At 46.6% G+C, this 20,898-nt stretch overlaps 1 protein-coding gene across 7 annotated transcripts in view; it reads left to right on the forward strand.

The window, feature by feature from the left end:
- TSC2 (TSC complex subunit 2) overlaps nucleotides 1-20,898 on the forward strand; it is a 47,011-nt gene continuing 26,113 nt past the window's right edge. For 5 of the 7 annotated variants that reach the window (XM_081887367.1, XM_081887369.1, XM_081887368.1 and 2 more), the window contains exons 1-24: nucleotides 1-103; nucleotides 2,755-2,918; nucleotides 3,795-3,881; nucleotides 4,002-4,112; nucleotides 4,244-4,388; nucleotides 5,145-5,262; nucleotides 5,640-5,688; nucleotides 6,876-7,001; nucleotides 7,724-7,797; nucleotides 8,658-8,784; nucleotides 10,094-10,237; nucleotides 11,610-11,747; nucleotides 12,148-12,251; nucleotides 12,390-12,471; nucleotides 13,240-13,395; nucleotides 14,548-14,664; nucleotides 14,777-14,899; nucleotides 15,884-15,990; nucleotides 16,513-16,651; nucleotides 17,295-17,417; nucleotides 17,692-17,826; nucleotides 18,397-18,586; nucleotides 19,756-19,849; nucleotides 20,247-20,349. In XM_081887367.1, the coding sequence (XP_081743493.1) occupies nucleotides 2,781-2,918; nucleotides 3,795-3,881; nucleotides 4,002-4,112; nucleotides 4,244-4,388; nucleotides 5,145-5,262; nucleotides 5,640-5,688; nucleotides 6,876-7,001; nucleotides 7,724-7,797; nucleotides 8,658-8,784; nucleotides 10,094-10,237; nucleotides 11,610-11,747; nucleotides 12,148-12,251; nucleotides 12,390-12,471; nucleotides 13,240-13,395; nucleotides 14,548-14,664; nucleotides 14,777-14,899; nucleotides 15,884-15,990; nucleotides 16,513-16,651; nucleotides 17,295-17,417; nucleotides 17,692-17,826; nucleotides 18,397-18,586; nucleotides 19,756-19,849; nucleotides 20,247-20,349 (2,730 nt within the window). In that variant the 5' untranslated portion in view covers nucleotides 1-103; nucleotides 2,755-2,780. Of the gene's footprint in view, nucleotides 104-2,754; nucleotides 2,919-3,794; nucleotides 3,882-4,001; nucleotides 4,113-4,243; nucleotides 4,389-4,587; nucleotides 4,722-5,144; nucleotides 5,263-5,639; nucleotides 5,689-6,875; nucleotides 7,002-7,723; nucleotides 7,798-8,657; nucleotides 8,785-10,093; nucleotides 10,238-11,609; nucleotides 11,748-12,147; nucleotides 12,252-12,389; nucleotides 12,472-13,239; nucleotides 13,396-14,547; nucleotides 14,665-14,776; nucleotides 14,900-15,883; nucleotides 15,991-16,512; nucleotides 16,652-17,294; nucleotides 17,418-17,691; nucleotides 17,827-18,396; nucleotides 18,587-19,755; nucleotides 19,850-20,246; nucleotides 20,350-20,898 lie in introns of those variants that run through there. The other 2 variants (XM_081887373.1, XM_081887372.1) reach the window with 2 other exon arrangements.

A 20,898-nucleotide genomic window follows, 5' to 3' on the forward strand; every position in this document is an offset into this window, starting at 1 on the left:
GGTCTATGGGCTGAGGAGGAGGAGGCGGCGGCGGCGGCGGCGAGTGGGACGGGGGGTGGGTTTCGAGTGTGTGTGTTTATGTGGGGGGCTAGGAGCATAGGAGGTGAGTAGCCTCACTGGGAGCAAGGGGTGCCATGGGGATAACAAGGTGCTGGGGGCTCTGGAGCGAACTGGGGGTTGGGAAGGAGGGAGCAGCAAGCTTCTTGCCCTCCCCTCACTGACTTTCTCCTCACCTGGCCTACCTCACAGGGTGGTTGTGAGGGTATAATTTTTTTGAGGGGGAGGGAGGAATAGAGACTGTGTGCACGTCCTGCCTTTTGCTCCTTGGGGGAAAGCTAGGATGTCAATAAATATGTAAACATGTAATGCCTGGATGGTTGCAAAGTTTGTTGTCTGTGGGGACAGCCTAAACTACCTCATCGGGTTGTTATGACGATAAAGGTTTTGGGGTGCGGCTTAGACCTATGTACAGCTGCATTGATTGGAAAAGGCATAACAGAAATGGTGTTAAACGTGTAACAGCAGCTGTGGCATGAGGGTGTTTTTTTATGGAGACAAATAATGAATTAGCTTCTGCAAAGACAGAGGTGGTGGTGGTGTCACCAAGATTGCAAGTGATGTCCTGGGTTTGTCTTACCTCCATGCTAGGAGCAAATGGCTATGCATGTGTTTTGCAATCTCTTCACTTGCAGGCCAGTTTTAGAGAGGGGAACGTGTGCTGCTAGCAAGCAGTGCATTATCCCATTGTGACACTGAGTTCTGCAGAATTTGTTGTGCATGGGAACAACTTTCAGAATGGTGGCCCTTCTTCTAGTCTTCTGTTAAGAGTCTTATAGTGGCACTGAGATATTTGGAACAGCCAAGGTGTTCTGGTGAAGTGGATGCAGCTGTATAACCTGCCTCAGGGGGTTGTGGTGAGGACAAGAATTGTAAAGCACTTTTATGTTGGGAGTAACATAGTGGAAAAATACTCAAGATAACTACAATAAATGAAATAAGAGCTGTTTTAATAACATCTGTAATAGTAGTAGTAGTTGTCATCTGTCTTGAGAGACAACGGAGTGCACCTCCAGAGGTGAAGTCAAACCGCTGCATTAGCAGCACTGAAGTGACCTCCCCTGGGCAGTGACCAAGTCTGGGCAGTGTGTATGGAAGTCCTGGGCTGCCCAGATGGCAAGACCCTCTCTTTCTTGCTGATGTGGTCCAAAGGAAAGCTGAGCAATATGTTTGGCACTAGCTTGGCTGCAAGGAGTTGCCGGGAGGAGGTGTACAAGGTGCCCTCTAACTGTCTTAGGGACTCCACTCTGGTTTTATGTAGGGTTTACTCCTTAGCTTTTTCTTCTCCCAAAGTTATACCACAAGGCAGTGGAGGTTTAGAATCAGAGTTTTCTTTCTCCTAATTGGGCTACCTTCCCAGGTTGATGAGCCCCATCTGCCCCTCACTTCTGTCACTACAGCATGTGAAGAAACCACATTCTTGACCGTTGGGCCCACAGTTGGTCTTGTCTCAATCCACCGGAGCCTGTCTTTGCATGCAGGGAAAGTCCCTAACTCATTGAGGGTTTGAGACCCATGGGCTACCCTCACCTGCTTTAACTGGCCAGTCAAAGCCATTCCCGGGGTGTGGCCACTGTTGCATGCTGACAGCTTCTAGGAGCCACAGGTGAGAGCTGAGTGCAGGTTGGGGACCAAAGGTGGACAAACTACCTCAGAAAAAGCATGTTGTGTCCTCCACCAGAGGTACTGTCCCTCTCCTAACACCCCATCTATTAAAAGAAGAGAGAGTTGTTTGACAACGGAACAGATGATCTTGGGAGGTGGTGGACTCTCCTTCACTGGAGGTTTTTACACAGAAGTTGGATGACCATCTGATTATTTAGCTGTGATTCCTGCATTGCTGGGGGTTGAGCTAGATGACCCTTTGGGCCCCTTCTAGCTTTACAGTTCTGTGATTCTATGACGTTGGTTTGCATAGCCTCCATCCTGCCCCCAAAGACTAACAGATTTATTGTGACAGGGGCATTTGATTTATTTATAGTGACTATACCTGCTTTACCATGTCTTATTAAATTTATATATTGTCTTTCCTCCAAAGAGCCTAAGGCAGCATACACCCCCTGCCCTTGTGAGGTAGGTTAGGCTGAGAGACAGAATGACTGGTTGAAAGTCACCCAGTGAGTTTCAGTGCTTGAGGATAGAATTGAACCAGAGGCTCCAAAGTACAACACTTTTAACTGCTGTGCCACACTCACTCTTTGGGGGTACATAGGAAGTTGCCTTATACTGAGTCAGGCCCTTGGTCCATCTAGCTGTGAATACTGACTGGCAATGGCTTTGCAGGATTTCTGGGAGGGGACATTACCAGCTCTACCTAGAAAAGCCAAGGATTGAACCTGGGAATTTCTGTGTGCAAAGCAAATGCTCTACCACTCCAGATATGATATGCTCATAATATAAATGGATAATGTACTCTGGCTTTGCAGTCTGTGTCATATGAGGCTCCGATCCAGTGCTTGGCAGGTGCTTTGATGAGCATGTGGAACTACTCCACCCATTGAGCCCTTGGAGCTGCTTATGCATTCTATTGGATTCACACATGGCACTTTCTTTAAGGAGTGGAAGGGGGAACCTCTGCTTGTGTGGAGCACACTGTGTATCTATGGAGCATCTGTGTTGCACTAACTATATGAAGAAATGTGGGGCTGTTGACTATGTTCTGCTGATGGTGCCATCCTCTGTCTTCTACTTGCACAGGTTCCTTGATTCTTTCTTAGTTAACAATGGCAAAGCCACAAAGCAAAGATCCTGGCCTAAAGGAGAAGTTCAAGAATCTCTTAGGACTTGGGAATTCCAAATCTAATTCCAAGTCATCGGAAGGAAAGCAAACGGAATTTGTTATCACAGCAGAAATACTCAAGGTAACACACGAATATACTGGATGCCTGATATACATCAGCATCTGGAAATTAAAAGAGGGCAAAGGCTACCTAAGCAGGTTAAACACAGGAGGGAGAGAGGCAGTGTCCTATTCTATGGTGTGGTAAGCCCAAGGATACACGAGTACAGAGGCTGGGTGCTTGACCAGTTGAGGCAATGCTAACAAAAAGCTCAAATGGAGGCTGAGCCCAAGGTGGAGGCTACATCCAAAGTGTTAGCTTCACCCATGCTAGAAAGTGATATTTTATCTAAAGCACTCCAGCCTTTTCCAATAGCCTCTTACTGCCTCTGCCCTTATTGGGTCATCTGCAATGGAGTCCTTCATGTCAGAGGATAGCAGTGCCGTATCCTCAGTCTGGAGGGATGCTGGTTCTACTGGCTTATCCAGTAGCAGTGCTCCTGGGGTTGGCCCTCTGTGCCCTTCCCCTTCTGGTTCAAGAATCTTCAGCCTCCTCACTTGAAAGAGGACCTGATGGCTGGTCGCTGACAGACAAAACTCTTCCATTTCCACTTTTTGATGACACTGCATTTATCTACCTGTGAATTACGATTAGTGCCATCTGTTTGCTTGCTGCTGAGAGTTCTGGCAGTCTCTTCGTATGGTGACAATATGCTGATCATTGGCCATGACCCCACACAAGAAGAGATCACAAAAGCAGAGGAATTGTTTTATTTGAGTTCAATGTTGCCATAGAGAAAGCTCATATACATCTTAAATCAAAAACAAATTAGTTTAGATATTAATCACATTTTTACCCTGCCCTTGCTTGTGGGGCTCAGAACAGCATTTTAGCTGTGAGGCTAATTGGGCTGCAAGCAACCTGTGATGGTTTAAAGCTGCCTTCTTTTCCTTTCAGGAACTGAGCATAGAATCTGGCTTGAACAATCGGATAAGAGCAATCGGTCAAATCTGTGAGGTAGCAAAAACTAGAAAGTTTGAAGATGTGAGTACATGGGCAGAAAACTGATGAATGTATAAGGAAGTTACACCAAAATGCCCCTTCCCCACAATGGACAGTGAGGTGTGAATGTGGGGGGTAACCTGGAGTTTTCTGTGCCCTCAGCATGCAGTGGAAGCCATCTGGAAAGTGGTTGATGATATGCTGCAGCCCGACCGACCAGCTGAAGCCAGGCATGCTGTGCTCCACCTCCTGAAGGCAATTATTCAAGGGCAGGTAAGACACAGAGTGCACCTGAGGCATGCAGAAACTAGACACTGTGAATGGGACTATGGACTAGCAGAAAACATGATTTCCAAATTCCAGTAGCCACAATTTGTCAAGAAGCCACTCCTCTCATCTTTTAGGGCGAGGGGCTTGGTATCCTCCGAGCTCACTTTTTCAAAGTGATTAAAGATTATCCTTCTAATGAAGACATGCACGAACGGCTTGAAGTGTTCAAGGCTCTTACGGATAACGGAAAATGCGTAACGTATTTGGAAGAAAATTTGGGTATGTCCCCTTTTTAGCCACTAATTTAATCGTGGCAAATTCTTGCTCAGAGAGGAGAGTGACCAAAACCTGCAATGTGTCTTAGCTTCATAATAATGGAACATTCAGTTTACTTGTTCTATACAAAAAATATTATTAGTTAATATGCTTTGCATGTAGAAGGTTCCCGGTTCAGTCACTGAACTGAACTTCTACGTAGGGCTAGGAGTGTCCCCTGTCTGCAACCCTGGAGAGCTGCTGCCAGTCAGTGTCAGCAAGACTGAGCTAGAAGGACAAGACTGAATAAAAGGAACCAATGGCTCGACTTGGTATAAGGCAGCTTCCTTTGTTCCTGTAAGTTAACCCCCCAATAATGAATCCCAGATCTGAATCATACACACATAGTTTGACACAGAGGCAGGTTTAAAGGTCAATGAAATAAATACAGCAGCATATGTCTCCTCTGTGGGTGGGCTGGTGGTATTTCCTTCGTGCTTGAGGACTTCCCAGGAGTACTTGGCTGCTCATTAGTGGAAGCAGAATGCTAACCCAGAAGGACCTTTGACCTGGTCCAGCAATGCGGTTCTGATATCCCTGCAATAAGACATGTCTGGTGAATATCTGGATGGGTCAGGCAGAAGCACGAGAGGTACACCTGTCACGGCTGTGAAACACCTTCTGGGGTTCAGAAAACAGGAGGTGTTACAGCAAGTTGAAAACAAGTTAATTTGTAGTGATTTTGTTTCCAGGCTGCATTCCTCTTTTCTTCTCCTTCAGCTGAATTTGTCCTTCAGTGGATGGATATTGGTTTGGATTCAGAGTTCCTGCTGGTGCTGGTCAACCTAGTCAAGTTCAATAGCTGCTACTTGGATGAATATATCGCTGACATGGTCAAGTAAGGCTAATCTTTAAACCTTCTGTTGGTTCTAAGAAACCCCGTTTGAGGGTTAAATTGGCAGTCTGACCTCCATGTGGACTCCATATTTTCATCTCTAGGTAGGGCTGGGAAAGACCCCTGCCTGAAACCTTGGATTGCTGCTGCCAATCAGTGCTGATGGTACTGAGCTAGATGGACCAATGGTCTGACTAGGTAGAAGGCAGCTTCCTATGTGTCTAATCATAAGTGCATGATGATAAAGGAGAATTCGGTCAGGGCAACCAGCTCTTGTATCTCTGGGATGGGGTGGGCTTCCTGGTAGGGTTGAGTTTGTAGATTTAGAAATTTTGCCCTGGAGGGCTAGATTTTTATTTTTATGTTTTTCTTTCCTACAGCATGATTTGTCTCTTGTGCATTCAGACATCTTCCGCAGTTGACATTGAGGTCAGTAGTTATGTGTAATACTATGGGTGTTAGGACAAAGTGCCATTATAAATAGGAGAGCGATATTTGTGGTGTTGGTGGTGCTTTCTTAAAACACTTTTACCCATTCTCCCTTCCGGTTCCCATGACTGGAATTCCCTCCAGAGTCCTCTGGGATGTCAAACCTTTCTCTCTCAACAATCCCTCCTTGGAACCAACTTTTTCTGTTAATTTGTCGTTTGTTGTCTCAAGTGGAAACAGTATTCCCCTTCTCTTCATTAATAGCAGTGGGGTTGTGGTTTGGGACAGAGTTGAAGCTGGACTGTAAAATCTCGGATGTGGAACTCTCTTCCTACTGAAATTAGAGAGGTCCCCTTGCTGTTGAATTCAGATGCATGACTAAGATTTTCCTGGTTCAGCAGGCATGTAAAGGTAGTTCTCGGTTTGTTTGTTTGTTTGTTTGTTTGTTTCTGTCTGTTTGAGAGCCAGCGTGATAAAGTGGTTAGGGTGTTGGACTAGGACCTGAGAGACCAGGGTTCAAATCCCCGTTCTGCCAGGAAGCTCACTGACTGACCTTGAGCTCAGTCACTGCCTCTCACCTACCACAGCCTAGCCTGTTGTTGTGGAGATTAGAGACGCGGGTGACACTGTGGTCTAAACCACTGAGCGTTTTGGGCTTGCTAATTGGAAGATTGGCAGTTTGAACCTGTGCTACAGAATGAGCTCCTGTTGCTCTGTCCCAGCTTCTGCCAACCTAGCAGTTCAAAAGCATACCAGTGCAAGTAGATAAATAGGTACCGCTCTGGCGGGAAGGTAAACAGTGTTTCCATGTGCTGCTCTGGTTCGCCAGAAATGGCTTAGTCATGCTGGCCACATGACCTGGTAGCTGTCTGTCGGCCAGTAAAGGGAGATGAGCGCCACAACCCCAGAGTCGTTCGTGACTGGACTTAATGGTCAGGGGTCCCTTTACTTTTACCTTTAGGAGGACCATGTACACTACTTAAAGCTCATCAGAGAAAAAAATGTGATATATAAGTGTATTTAAAAAATGAATTATAATCGTTCTTCTTCTTTGTATTTCTTTTTTTAAAAGCACTTCATGTATTTCGTATGGAAATCCTGAAAATTAAGTGTTTTAAAAGTACCTGAAATAAATAAGATTAATGATAGTGTTCCAAGGCAATCACATTCCTTTTCCCCCTTCCCAGGTTTCCCTGCAGGTCCTTGACGCTGTGGTATGCTACAACTGCTTGCCTTCGGAAACCCTCCCAGTCTTCATAATCACCTTGTGCCGGACGATCAACGTGAAGGAACTCTGTGAGCCTTGCTGGAAGGTCTGTTATATTGCCAGTTCTCTGGGTAGAAGGCAGTTCGGTGGTCCTGGGGGAGAAAAGGCTGGATGTAGGAAGCTATTTAACTATTTAGGCTAAATAGATTCATAGAACTGTAGAACTGGAAGGTACCCCCAGGGGTCATCTAGCCCAACCCCCCGTTATGCAGAAATCCCAGCTAAAGAATGCTTGGCAGATGGTATCAGACCTTTCTTAAAAACCTCCAGTGAAGGAGAGTCCACCACCTTCTCAGGTAGTCTGCTCCACTGTATCAACGGTTCTTAGCATCAGAAACTTCTGCCTACTGTTGAGTTATAGAAACATAGGATCACCGAATTGCATAGTTGGAAGGTACACCAAGGGATATCTAGTCCACCCCAGGAGGTCCAGCTACCCCCAAGGCTTCTGCATGCATTCACTGTGCTGAAAAACCAAAGGTGGCATTTTGCACCAAGATCATTCTTGCATTATCTTTTCCAAACTGTTAAACTTGATGATTCATTATCTTGCAACTAGAATTGTGCAAATCTTGTATAGGTTCCTTATTGCTACTGCAGGGTTTTGTACCAGACTTTGCACTTTCTATAATTTTTCAGTGCATAAATTTTGTGCATTTCTTTTTTCTTTTTGTCCGTTTGTGTGTGTGTGTTCATGCATGTATGTGCGTGTGCAGAATTTCGAGGGATTTGCTTTCGTTTAACAACATGCTTCTGTTTGTCCTTCAGCTCATGCGCAATCTGTTAGGAACTCACTTGGGGCACAGTGCCATTTACAACATGTGCCGGATCATGGAGGACAGGTACTTCTGTGCCACCTGCTGAAACCTCTGCTTTCCCTGGGGCCGGGAGCAAGCGCAAAGTTGGGTGCCACGCTGGTACAAGAGAACTGCTTTAACGCTGCCCAAAAGATTGTAGGGGTACAGGGGTTAACCCCACTCTTGACATCCTAGGGCAGGCAGCTGGACTTGCAACCTTTGCATGGACTGCTTTGTGAGACCAATGCTCAGTGGCGGTTCACTGAGGAAGGCTTGGATAGGGCTGTCTTAGCAGCTATCCAGACAGAGAGAAGAGCATGAGCTCTTGATATCCCCCCCCCCCAAGACCTACTACCGGCAACTCCCCATTTACACAGGGGTTATGATCTGAGGCACCACACGTTTAAGTGAAATTGTGTATATTTGGAACACAATTGAAAAAGTCTGCAAACGCCACAATCACTCCCTTCAAACCTCCTTGCTCAAACTCTCCATAGGCCTCCTGAGTTTGCACTTGCAAAGGCTCGTGGGATTGCTAGACACTGTTTTTGCACCCTTTTTGCTGTTTCTTCTCTCTTTTAGGGCCGTTTTTGCTTCATTTCATGCCACTTGCAGGTTTGCAGCGACGCACGGCCATGTGTGACTTGAATGCTCGTAAATGGGGAGTTGCCTGTATATCGTCATCACTGTCGGAAGTTTTAGAAATCCAGATGACACTGACCCCATAGGGCCAGGTGTGCACCGCAAGGAGGTTGGGAGGAGTGGACTTGTGCTGATAGGAGCAAAAAAAATGAAAGATGGCTCTGGCCCCTCCCTCCCCCTTTCTCACTGGTACTGATTTAAGGAAGATCCTGAAGCCCAAGTCTGAGACCCACTAATCGTGGTCAAAATTCCCATGTTTGCAGGACCTACATGGTAGATGCCGCACTGCTGAGAGGGGCTGTGTTTTTCGTGGGCATGGCTTTGTGGGGAGCGCACAGGCTGCAGTCACTCAGGAATTCGCCAACTTCAGTACTGCCCTCCTTTCTGAAGGTAATTCTGAGCCCTTCGAACCAGGGTCATGCGGGTGATAGATGGTGGAGGCTTAGATTAAAATCCTGGCTCAGGTGTGAAGTTTGCTGGGTGATCTTGGGCTTATTACTGCCTCTTAGACCAGGGGCCGGCAAGGTTTACCGGTTCACTCCAGCGGAGATCTCTCTGTGGGCCAGATTGTGTGCGTGCATAAGTGTGTGCGCTCGTGATTTCCAGTGTCTGCATCTGTGCAGACGCGATTTCCGGTGCTGTGGAAGTGAGTCCCCATTCCGTGCTGTGCCAGTTTAGCACAGCGCGCGGGGACTCGCTGAGCGGGTGGCTTGGTTCGGGGACAGCTCATGGGCCAGTTAAACAACCCCTGTGGGATGCTTGTGGCCCATGGGCCTTAGGTTGCCTACCCTGGCTTAGACTAACCTACCTCATAGGGTTGTTGTGAGAGGATCCCTGTACAATGCTCCTCAGAGAAAGGATAAACTGCAATAAACAAATTTTGGGGAACGCGAATTCAGAGGGAACCTGTGGGCAATTGAGCTGAAGCCCCTCTCCATAACGGTTGAAAAGATTGCTGTTTCTCTTGCTGTAACAAAGCTTCACAAGCAGCAAGGACGGGGGGGGGGGGGGTGTTGGAAAAAGCCAAAGATACCTGCAGTCACAGCCTGCTGTTTCATCTGTGACCACACTTCCGTTCACCGTGGTTCAGTTGCACCACCTACAGCCTTTTTGTTTTTGGCTGCAAATTGTCTTTATAGTGAGTTTGCCAGGGGTCAGAAGTTCCTTTCTCTACTCCTGAGTAGCAGCCTGCACTTTCTGATCTTCCTTGTGCACCTGAAGTCTCTCTGGCAGTTTTCCCACACACATTATTAGTTTTGGATGGCAGGGTTGCATAGCCTTCAGGCTAGTGGAATCTATCTTTTCACTATAAGCATCACCTAAAACCAGGTGCAAAATCATGGTTTAGGAAGGCAGGCATAGAATTGCAAAGTGTGGGACTGTGCTCTGAGCACAGCCTGGGAACCCAAACTTTCCCGATTTCAGCAGACTAGAAGGGGGGGAAATACTTTTTGTTGTCGCTGCTGTTATAATTGTTGGGAGTTGGAAACAGTTTCTGCTCTATGAATCACTTGGGAGGTCTTCCAGGAAACCTTGATCTCCCTTCTGACCACTCCCGTTGTATGGCACCTAACATACTTTTCTGGGCGCTTCCTTCTTGAAGTGTCCTAACCCAGTGGAACCAGCAAATGTGCACTCTGTCACTCAGGTGGTCCCGGTATGTCAGTTCCTTACTTGGGGCTTTCTCTCCCCCTTCCAGGCCATGACGAGTCCGAATACCATTGTGTCTTATGAAATAGTCCTTTCCATCACAAGGCTGATCAAAAAATATGGGAAGGACCTCCAGGCAGTCACTTGGGACATCCTCCTGAATATCATCGAGCGGCTACTCGAGCAGCTGCAGGTAAATGGGAAGCCCCTTTTGTTTTATTTTTAATACTGTTTTTGCAAACGTGACAGAAAAAGAGAACCACCGCCAGCTGGCATTATGAATACAAATATTCTGACTTAAGCATATTAATATAGAAAGTCCCTATGTTCAAATGGAATCCAAATGAGAGCAAAGATGATAAGCTATACTTTCAAGCACAGAAAGGGCAGTAAGATCTTCAGACTGCTGAATAGCAGATGATGGTGATGATGATGATAATGATATTTATATGCCGCTCATCTGACTAGGTTGAGTGCTTATTTTTCCAGCCTTTCAATAGCAGGCTCTGCAGCCATAAGGTCTCGCAGAATCAATGTCCGTTGTTCTAACACCATGGAATAGAATTTAAAGAGGCTATTTTGGATGTGTTCTGGGGGGAGGGGTGCAAAATGGCAGAGTTATTGGAGTAGGATTAGAGAAGGGTTTCACTTTCTTTAATTTCTAGCCTGCACCTGCCTGTTCTGTGTCTTTCCAAGCATCAATAAAGGATAGAGGCATAGGAGACTCTGACACTTCCTTCCGAGTTAAAACATTCAGAGTCTCGTGGCACCTTAAAGACATCACAGTTTTTAAAATGGAGTAAGCTTTTGTGGAGTAAGCTTTTGAGCGGGACGCGGGTGGCGCTGTGGGTTAAAGCCTCAGCACCTAGGGCTTGCCGATCGAAAGGTCGGCGGTTCGAATCCCCGCGGCGGGATGCGCTCCCGTTGTTCGGTCCCAGCGCCTGCCAACCTAGCAGCTCGAAAGGACCCTCGGGTGCAAATAGATAAATAGGGACCGCTTTCTAGCGGGAAGGTAAACGGCGTTTCCGTGTGCAGCTCTGGCTCGCCAGAGCAGGGATGTCACGCTGGCCACGTGACCCGGAAGTGTCTTCGGACAGCGCTGGCCCCTGGCCTCTTGAGTGAGATGGGCGCACAACCCCAGAGTCTGGCAAGACTGGCCCGTACGGGCAGGGGTACCTTTACCTTTACTTTAAGCTTTTGTGGACTCAGCCCACTTCATCACGTATATGAAGTGAAATCTTAGTTGGCAGATATATGGGGAAGAAAATTGTAAGGTGGAAGTTGAATTATAATGGAATGTGATAATTAGAGCTTAAATCCATGTTACATAGGCACCCTTTTTATTGTTGCCAATTGGTGACATGGCTGAGATGATTGTATTAATACTTGTAGTGGGACAGGGAACCATTGGCAAGAAACAGTCATTGATAACACAGATATTCCAGCATTGGTAACCTAATTGATGCACATGTAGTGTGATAAAAGTTATTTTGTCTTGATTTAGCCTGCAAGTGACTGCACTGAGATTCTCAAAGGCTAATCAAGTTGTGTTTTCTTCCTTTCAGACCTTGGAGAGCCCGGAGCTGAAATCCATTGTCCATGACTTGCTGACCACGGTGGAGGAGCTATGTGACCAGAATGACTTCCATGGCTCTAAGAAACATTACTTTGAGCTTGTGGAGAAATGTGCAAGTCAGAGACCTGTAAGGCATGGCAATGTTTGAGAAATTTCCTGTTGTTTCCTTAGGACTTCCTTAAAGAGCACTCAGCGGAGGGGCACAGGGAACTAAAATCTTATCTTATGCAAGGGATGGGGAGGGGTGGATCCAGAACTGGTTTGCCCTTCGGGGGGATTTTTGGGGGGCAGGTGAGCAGGGCCACTCTGGTTTTAGACAAGGGCAATTCTCAGCCCTCCTTGGACCTCCAAGGACCTCCTTCATGCAAGGCAGATGCTCTGCCACTGAGCATGGGACTTCCGCTACCATTCAATAAACAGTGTTTACAGATCACCCTTTATATATGAGTAATTCTCAGTTTACAATATTACTTTGTTGAACTTGGATTTTTTTTAAGTACTGGCCTGCCTTTCCTTTTGCTTAAAAGGAATCTTCTGTTCTGAACCTGATCACCTACCGAGCTCAGTCCATCCACCCCGCAAAGGACAGCTGGATCCAGAAGCTGCAGGGGCTGATGGAGAGGTTCTTCAGGTAGGGACCCTGCAGCTCTTACCTGTGGCTCCTCTCCTCATATCTCTGACTTTCCATCCTCTGGATGTTGGTCACAACCCAGATGATTTGGGCTCCTCCTCCTTTTTGAAAATACCATTGTCCCTTTTTCCTCCTCAGGAATGAGACACGGAGTGCTATTCGCATCAAAGTTCTGCATGTTCTCTCTTTCGTCTTGAGCGTCAATAGGCAGATTTATGAGGTGAGTTTTCATTTTCACTCTGAGAAATGTTCTTTGGGTGATGTCAGACACATGTTTAAGTCTGGCAGGAGGTCACTTCCTTGAACTTCTATCAAGATAGGGGAAAAAATGGCAGCAGACGACAAAAAAATGAGTTTTAAACCACAAAAATATATATTATGTATGCACATGATGACAACTATGTTCAAATTCATCGGGTGAAATATGCCACTATTTAAAATTCTTGGTAGCTCTTCAGCTTCAAATGAGAATATCATACCTCCTCACACTAGGACAACATCCTAATAACTAAAACCAACCTTAAAAATGACACGTTACTACCCTCCAATACCAATAATTATTATACTTTCCATGGATCATGAATACAAGGACCTAAATTTTTACATTTTTTTGTATGTTTCATTCCCTTATATTTTCATTTCCTTATTTCTTACATGTTGTTGAACTGTGTTTTGGATTAAATAAAATTCATTCCTTCATTTGACTTTATGACACCCTCAATTAAAGAGCTGTCTGGACCTTCCCCCAGCTTCCTGGCTTGCACCTTCTCAATTTTATCTTCATTCTAGTGCATCTAAAATATTTCTGTCCTGGTTTTTCATAAAATGTATTCACCATACGTTTATAGAAACAGTAAAAACCTACAGTGAAAAATTACTGATACAGTATTAGCACAGCTGTCAAAAGCAATGTTCTACCTCTTTCTTTTACCAGCCTCATTAGACCACTCTGTCTTAGCCAGCTCACAAAAGTCTTGTCCTGTTGCAGGAGGAGTTGATTAACCTGGTGGTCCTCTCCCAGCTGGCCCACATCCAAGAAGACAAAGACCACCAAGTCCGCAAACTGGCCACCCAGCTGCTGGTGGACCTGGCAGAAGGCTGCACCTCCCACCACTTCAACAGCTTGTTGGATATCATAGAGAAGGTGAGGCAGCTGTCAGCTCAGCTCTGGGCTTTGGCAGCAGGAGCTGTGCCTGCTCTCAGGAAGTGTCAAAAACAAGGGAAGAAATTTTGCTTTGGGGAGGGGTTTGCACTATGAACTTGAGGAGCTTTGCTGGTTTGAATATCCTGTTTGGTTTTGCAAAGCTGAGTGTGTTTTTGCAGGGGGGATGGCCCTGTGTCAATTTCGGGTAATGATCTAAAGAGCTTTGCCGTTTAATTTTGCATAGGCATCATCAGGTGCTCTGTTTTGGATCAGGGTAGAAACCTTCAGTCAACAAATTATTTGTTTCTTCTGTGTTCCGTAGTCATCAGGACAATGGCTTGGTTATGAAACCTACAAATATTAAAGTATTAAGATTTCCTGAAGTAGCAACTCCACTGAAATCTCTGAAAATGAAGAACCAGATGGCATGTCACTGGGTGTTATGGACATAGCTAGCCACCTAACCAAGCTTGGCTATGCTGCAGCACATGTTAGCATATTCATGTGAAGTCTGATGAAAATGGAATCTCTCCATTTTCGTGGATGAGACATAACAGCTATAAAATTATCAGATCTAAAAACTCACATATGAAACTCCTTTTGGGTTCACAAGCATGGAAAACCTCCAAAACAGCCTGTTGTTCCAGGCAAAGATACCATTTTGCTTCTTCTAGAGAGATTCAGGCCTCATTCACAACATTTAAAGCTCTATGATGCTGACTTCCTGACTTCTCCCAACAGTCCTGACTTCCCCCAAAGAATTCTGGGAGCTGTAGTTTGTTAAGAGTGCTGAGAGTTACTCATAGACCCCCACGAGCTGCAATTCCCAATCGTTCCCAGTGAATATGGATTGATTGCTAAACCACTTGAGGATTGTTGCTCCGGGAGAGGAAGAGAGGTCTGCTAACAGCTCTCAGCACCATTAACAAACTACAGTTCCCAGGATCCTTTGCAGGAAGCCATGAAAGTGGCATTGTAGTGCTTTAAATGTATGGGATGAATGTGGGTGTTGTTGCTTTGTATACTTTATGTAGCTCTGCTGTTGCCAGGGGTATTTATTCTTGCCATCCTAGCACTTTTTTTTGCAATTCTTATGTAATTGTGGGCCTTGGCCCTCTGCAAAGCTTGTGTGTGCTCTCTCTCCCTGAAAAGGTTGCTTCCCATTCCCTGCTGCCTCCCACTGAACTAGAGGAAAGAGACTTGCTGTCTTACTCTGCTTCTTTAGAAGATGTGAAGACAGCAGTCCTGGGCCTTCTGGTCATTTTCCAGGTAAGTGACCAGGTTGTTGAGCCCCGGGGTGGTTTCCTCTTGGGCTTTTTAGTTTAGAAATAAATAAATTCTGGCTTTCCTCTTGACAACATTCTTGCTTTCCTCCTTTCAGACAAAACTCTACAGTTTCCCCCCCAGCCACGCCACCCGCGTCTATGAGATGTTGATCCTCCACATTCAGCTCCACTATAAACACAGATACAGCCTCCCAGTCGCCAGCAGCATCCGGCTGCAGGTGAGGAATGTGTGCGCCTCTCAGCCCCACTTCCAAACTTGCAGGACTTGCAGAGAAGATGACAAGGAGGAGAGAACTGGCTCCAAATGGTGCTGGCAAGGGGATATTGCTGCTAACTTTCCAGAAGTTTGTTCTGATTTTGTTAAGTCCTGAGATGCAGCAATGGGTGTGATGCAGGGCACAGAGATCTCCCCCAGCCCACTTCACCAACTGTACTTCCTCCCTCCCTTTGGCTTCTAAGATTTGAGCAGGCAATACCCACGCGGTTTTCAAGCAAGGGCTGAATTCCTCCCCCCTCCCTTTTTCAATTATTCTGAGAACTTAATTCCATGCTCAGTGTTTAACAGAGTGTGCTTTGCCCCAACTGTCACATAATCATACCCCGCAGCCCCTACCTGTAAAGGTCTTGGATAACACTCTCTCCTTTATGTCCTATCAATAAATACATTTTTTTCCTGTCTGATGGAGGAGGACACCCAGAGATGGGCAGTTCCTCCCAGGAAGGGAGGAATACGCAATTCCTATACCCTGCACATTCTGCTCAGTTGATTTTTTCCTACCATTGCTGTGCTGGGTTTGGCAGAGAGGATGGTTCAGTCCAAAGTGCTCCTTCCTCTTTCTTGAATGCTCTGACATGCTGGCAGGGGCAAAGGGGAGGAGCGGCATATCATACAGAGCCTTGCAAGTCTCACTGCCGCTACGGATTTCACCACTCCTGCTGGTGGTAAATTGCGTCTGGTGAGTCGTGGCAAATGGCTTGCTTGGCCCCGTGGTTAGGCCCCGTGCACTACCAGTTCACTACCTTGGCTTGCAGAGCTGATGTCTCCGTTGCTCTTCTGCTCTCGTGGAACTCCCTGCTGCTTGAAGTGCAACCATCTTTTAGAAACATTGCAGGACTGCTTGGATTGGATTGAGAAGATCTCTGAACCTGCCTTGGAGCATGTGGGGGAATGCTAGGCTAATTTTTCTCTTGCTTATTTTTAGGTATTTGACTTCTTGCTCTCACTTCGAGCTGACTCTCTCCACCGACTGGGCCTGGCTACCAAAGAAGGGCTCATGAAATTCAGCCCCTACTGCCTCTGCGATTTTTTGTAGGTTTTGTCTGATTGTAGCCACTGTTTCCCAAAAATAGTTCTGCTATGTTCTAACCTGAGGCTCCCTTGTACCATGCTGCCCAGAAATTGAAATCTCAATTCAATTGGTGGGCCCAGCCTCTAGCTCTGCAGTGGTGGTCCTTGTGCCTTTGGAAATCCCAGTAGGTCTGTACTGGGCAGTGACACTTCAGGGGTTTTGAAAGGCCTTTAAAGACCTATTTGTTTCAGTTGGCCTTCGCATGAGTAAGCTTTCTCCCGTTTACTGGATTAAGGATAGTAGATTATGTGATTGGAAGATTTGAATGGGTTTCCATTCTTTTAAAGGGTTTTGGTAGTAATGGTGTGTGTGTGTGTGTTGTAATGAGTTTTTATCATTGTTAATCCACTTTGCACGGACAAGTAGAATGTAAACATTTTAAAGATAAATAAAGCCACTTAGAACATGGATTCTTGTAAGGTTGTACTTCAAGATGCTACGGTCTGGCAGCAGGCTGATTTTTTCTCCTTCTTATGTCTCAGGGAACCAGAGAAGAAACCTGCCGGCACCCACTCCCCTCCCTCGGGAAGCCCCAGCGTGCCTCCCCAGAGCACGGGCATTCGTATGGGCCACTTACCTTACTCCGTTTTCTTTGGAGTCCTCCTCCAGTGCTTGAAGCAAGTGAGTGATGAATCAAAACCTGGTAATTGGATCCCAAGCTGCAGATCAGGGATGGAGAACTGGATGTGGCTCTCCAGCTCTTTTTCTGGCCCTTGGGACTCTCCATAACCCATCCATGGCTCTGCCTTCTTTGGCCCTGCCCATCACTGGCATGCTATTTTATTTTGAGAGTAGCACCTTACGAAAGACATTGCACATCATGCTGAAATGCATATGGAGCATTGCATATAAAACCTAGTCATTTTTAGTGAGAACTGAAAATATAGGTCCTGCTGGAAGGGTCTGGTTGCCAATCAGGAATGGGTATATGAATGCTGACTTTATACCAGCCAGGTTCCCTCCCAGTGTTTAGGCCTACAACTCCCATCAGCCCCAGCCAGCATGCCCATGCTCGAGTCAACCCCAAGGTCATGTGTCTGGGCTGGCTGGGGCTGATGGGAGTTTTAGGTCAAGATATTGGGAGCACCGCTCTGGCAAAGGCTGCTTAATGTAGCCGCATGGTTGCAGCTCTGCTTCCTGGAGATGGAGCCTGGCATTCTATCTGCCCAAAGAATGTGATTTGCAGCCGGGCTGCAGTTCTTTCCATGCCACCCTTGAACTGCCCTGCTCCCCTGAGTGTCTCTTTCCTTTTTTTTGTTTGTAGGAGACAGACTGGAAGGTGCTGAAGCTGGTTCTGAACAAGTTACCGGAGTCTCTGCAGTACAAAGTGCTTTACTTAACATCCCCTTGCAACATTGACCAGCTGTCTTCTGCCCTCTGCTCTATGGTGAGAATGTGCCTTTTTATGACACCATCTGAGCATCCAATTGGGGCAACAAAGGTCCGCATTAGGGAGCTTTTGATGGTTGCCCTACAATTGTGGCATGTGTTAGTGTCATGGGAGAGCTCTCCAGTGGAGAAGCCTGTTGTCGTTTGCTGAATATCTTGCCTACCACTCACTGTAAGGCCCTCGGGTGGGTTGCAACAATGAACAGGAGTGGGTAACCTGTGGGTGCCTCCCTTTGGATTCTGTAGCAGTGACTTTTTGTGTGTGCCGCCAGCTTACAGACAAAAAGATGACCGAGCGCCTGCGGGGCACCCCGGAAACTTTCTCCCGTAACGATTTGCATTTGGCTGTGGTTCCAGTGCTGACTACTTTGATCTTTTACCATAATCACCTGGACAAAAGCAAGCAGGTATTATTGCATGCACAGGAACTGAGTGGGACGTGTTCAGTGGGTGAGCCAGGAGAATGACACTGCTGCCAAATAAATAAATATGGCTTAACTTGAGCTTGGCTTTCCTTGACTTGCATTTAGCTATTAAACAAGAAACAAAAGACCTGTAAGTCATCAATCTTTTGGTGTGGCAGTGTCTGCACTCTGGAACTCCCTGTCTGTTGACACCAGGCAGGTGCCTTCACTGTGGTCCTTGCTTATTGCTTGAAACATATTTGCTTAGGCAGACCTATCCAAGCAATGTAGAATGTTAACGAGTGTGATAATCTCTTTTTAGTTTACTGCTTATATATCTTTTAACTGGCTTTTACAATCATTTTAATGTAGGTGTTGGTTTTTTGGGGGGTGGGGCGGGGACAAACCACTTGGAGATTTTATTACAATCAAGCTATGAATTTTGTTCATATAGTCATGTGTGAATTTTGTTAAATTAAAAGGGACACCCAGAGAGCCCTGCACCGAAGTGCCTGTAAACGCATCTGAACTGAGTGCTTGGTAATGTTCTGTTTGTGTCTTTGCCTTCACCAGCGGGAGTTGGTGTATTGCCTGGAGCATGGCTTGATCTCTCGCTGCGCCAACCAGTGTGTCGTGGCTCTCTCCATCTGCAGCGTTGAGATGCCAGATATCATCATCAAGGCCCTGCCTGTCCTGATAGTCAAGCTGACACATATTTCAGCTACGGCCAACATGGCCATCCCTCTCCTAGAATTCCTTTCAAGTAAGTGTATGCATATTCCATTCTCGCTTTTCAGCGTGTGGATTACAGCTCAGGAGAGGAAGGGACCTTTGCTTTCCCTCTGTGCAATTTTTGAAAATCTGTAGGTAGATTGGATGGCTGTAAAAGATGATTGGACAAGTCTGTGGAGGATGAGAAGGCTATCCATGGCTACTAGCCATAACAGGTCTGCTCAGCCTCCACTGTCAGAGGGAGCAATACTTCTGAATACCTGTTGCTGGAAGCCACAGGAGGGGAGAGGGCTCTTGTGCTCAGGTCCTGTTTGCGGGTTTCTCACAGGCATCTGGTTGGCCACTATGAGAACAGGATGCTGGACTAGATGAACCACTGGCCTGATCCAGAAGGCTCTTCTTAGCTTCTTATTCGCAAAGTTTCATTCTGGGACTTTTTGAACAGCAGCAGCTTCCCACCCCACCCCCCAGGTGTGCCACAGCATAAAACTGATTTAGAAAGCCTTCCAAATCCTGTATATGTCTTTCTATGTAGTGTGAGAGGGATGGTGGGTGATTTGGGGAAGCCAAGTCAGAAGCCCCCTGTGGCACGTGGAGCTAATTGTGTTCTTTGGATCTGGAGCAGGGGCGAGGGGCTCTTTTAGCCCAATGGCCACATTCTTTCCTCTGCAACCTCCTGGGGTCCAGATGTCTGGGGTGTGTAGGCAGAGCAACAGGTGCGACTGATCTTTTGTGCAGCAGGTTATGCTCTAGCTACTGCTCCTCCATCTGGGCAAGAGGCTTTATTACAGTCCAATGACATATTCCAGCAGGTTATGCTCTAGCTACTGCTCCTCCATCTGGGCAAGAGGCTTTATTACAGTCCAATGACATATTCCAGCCAGGCCAAAGCATCTGAAGAGGGATGCAGAGCAGCACAGCTAAGCTCCAGGGAGAGTCACAAGGGCTGTGTAGGGAGGGCCGCATTTGGCCCCTAGGATGGTGTTTCCACCCATGCTCCAGAGAGGCAGCCAGATCATAAGCACATGGTGGTGACCTCTGTGATTCACACTGGAGAAACCTGTACCTGTGACGGAACAGTTTGGGTATGCCAAACCAGCCCCCCTGTAAACAAGGTGGCTCCCTGTGTGAAGTGGGTTTCTGCTAGCCATCCCATCTGTGGCCAGACTCTTTTACTGTTTTCTCTTTTCCCAATCCCAGCATTGGCCCGTCTGCCTGCCCTCTACAGGAATTTTGCAGCTGAACAGTACGCCAGCGTCTTTGCCATCTCCTTGCCCTACACAAACCCCTCCAAGTAAGTTGTGGGTGGGTTGTGGTGGTTGTTTTGGTGGGGGGTGTTTGGTGGGATGTGCTGGCTGAGGCTGATGGGAGTTGTAGTCCCAAAACAACTGGAGGCCACCAGGTTGGGAAAGGCTGCTATAAGCCATAACCAAGGCTGTCATCTGTCGTAACTGTTGTCCTCTCTGTTTCTCCAGTCTGCACAACAAATGGCGTGTGTTTGTCAGCCTTTCTCTTTACAAAGCCTGTTGTTAAATAGAAACATTCCCCTTAACCTTTTTTCCAACTAGTATAAGTAATATCACAGTTTGATGCTGATGGCGTTTTGCACAGTAATTCACGTATATACTATTTTAAGCATTTAAGCATTGCATCTTGCCATAACATTATCATTCCCCTTGAATGCCTTCCAGGTTTAACCAGTACATTGTATGCCTGGCGCATCATGTCATAGCCATGTGGTTTATCAAGTGCCGCCTTCCCTTTCGGAAAGACTTTGTCCCCTTTATTACCAAGGTAAGCTGGTTGCTGTGCCTGAGAAGCACAGGGGAAGAGCTGACATGCCAGACAGGAGTCAGGGAACAGGATGGGACCATGATGGACACTGCTGCTCTGTGGTGAGCTCCACCTCCAGAGCAGTCCACAAAACAGAGGGGGAAACTTCTTGCCCTGTTCCACCACGGGACTATGTTTTTGGGGTGGTTTTTCAATGTGGCGTAGATTCCCAGTGGGCTGATCCACACTAAATTTTGTTCTTGAGCTTTACAGTTTGTGGTTTGTCTGGGGGAAGCAAACTACAGGTTCAGGTTTGGGTGGTGTACTCAGCCAAACCATGGCTTGACTCATAGCAGTATATTAGCAGGAGGACCTGGAAGCAGGGGAGTGCAGTTTCCTCCTCCTTCTCCAGGAACTCTTGAGCTTGTGCTTTCGCACAGTTTGGTTTAGCATTATGTGTGAACTGGGTCATTGTATAGCTCCAACCAAACATCTTAGCAGAAGGCAAACAAGGATTAAAGCTTGAAGGAATTTGCTTGGGGACAGAGACTGAGCCAGGGAAAGGGAACC

Source organism: Podarcis melisellensis (assembly GCF_964234715.1).
Source record: "Podarcis melisellensis genome assembly, chromosome: 14".
Classification (NCBI taxonomy): domain Eukaryota; kingdom Metazoa; phylum Chordata; class Lepidosauria; order Squamata; family Lacertidae; genus Podarcis; species Podarcis melisellensis.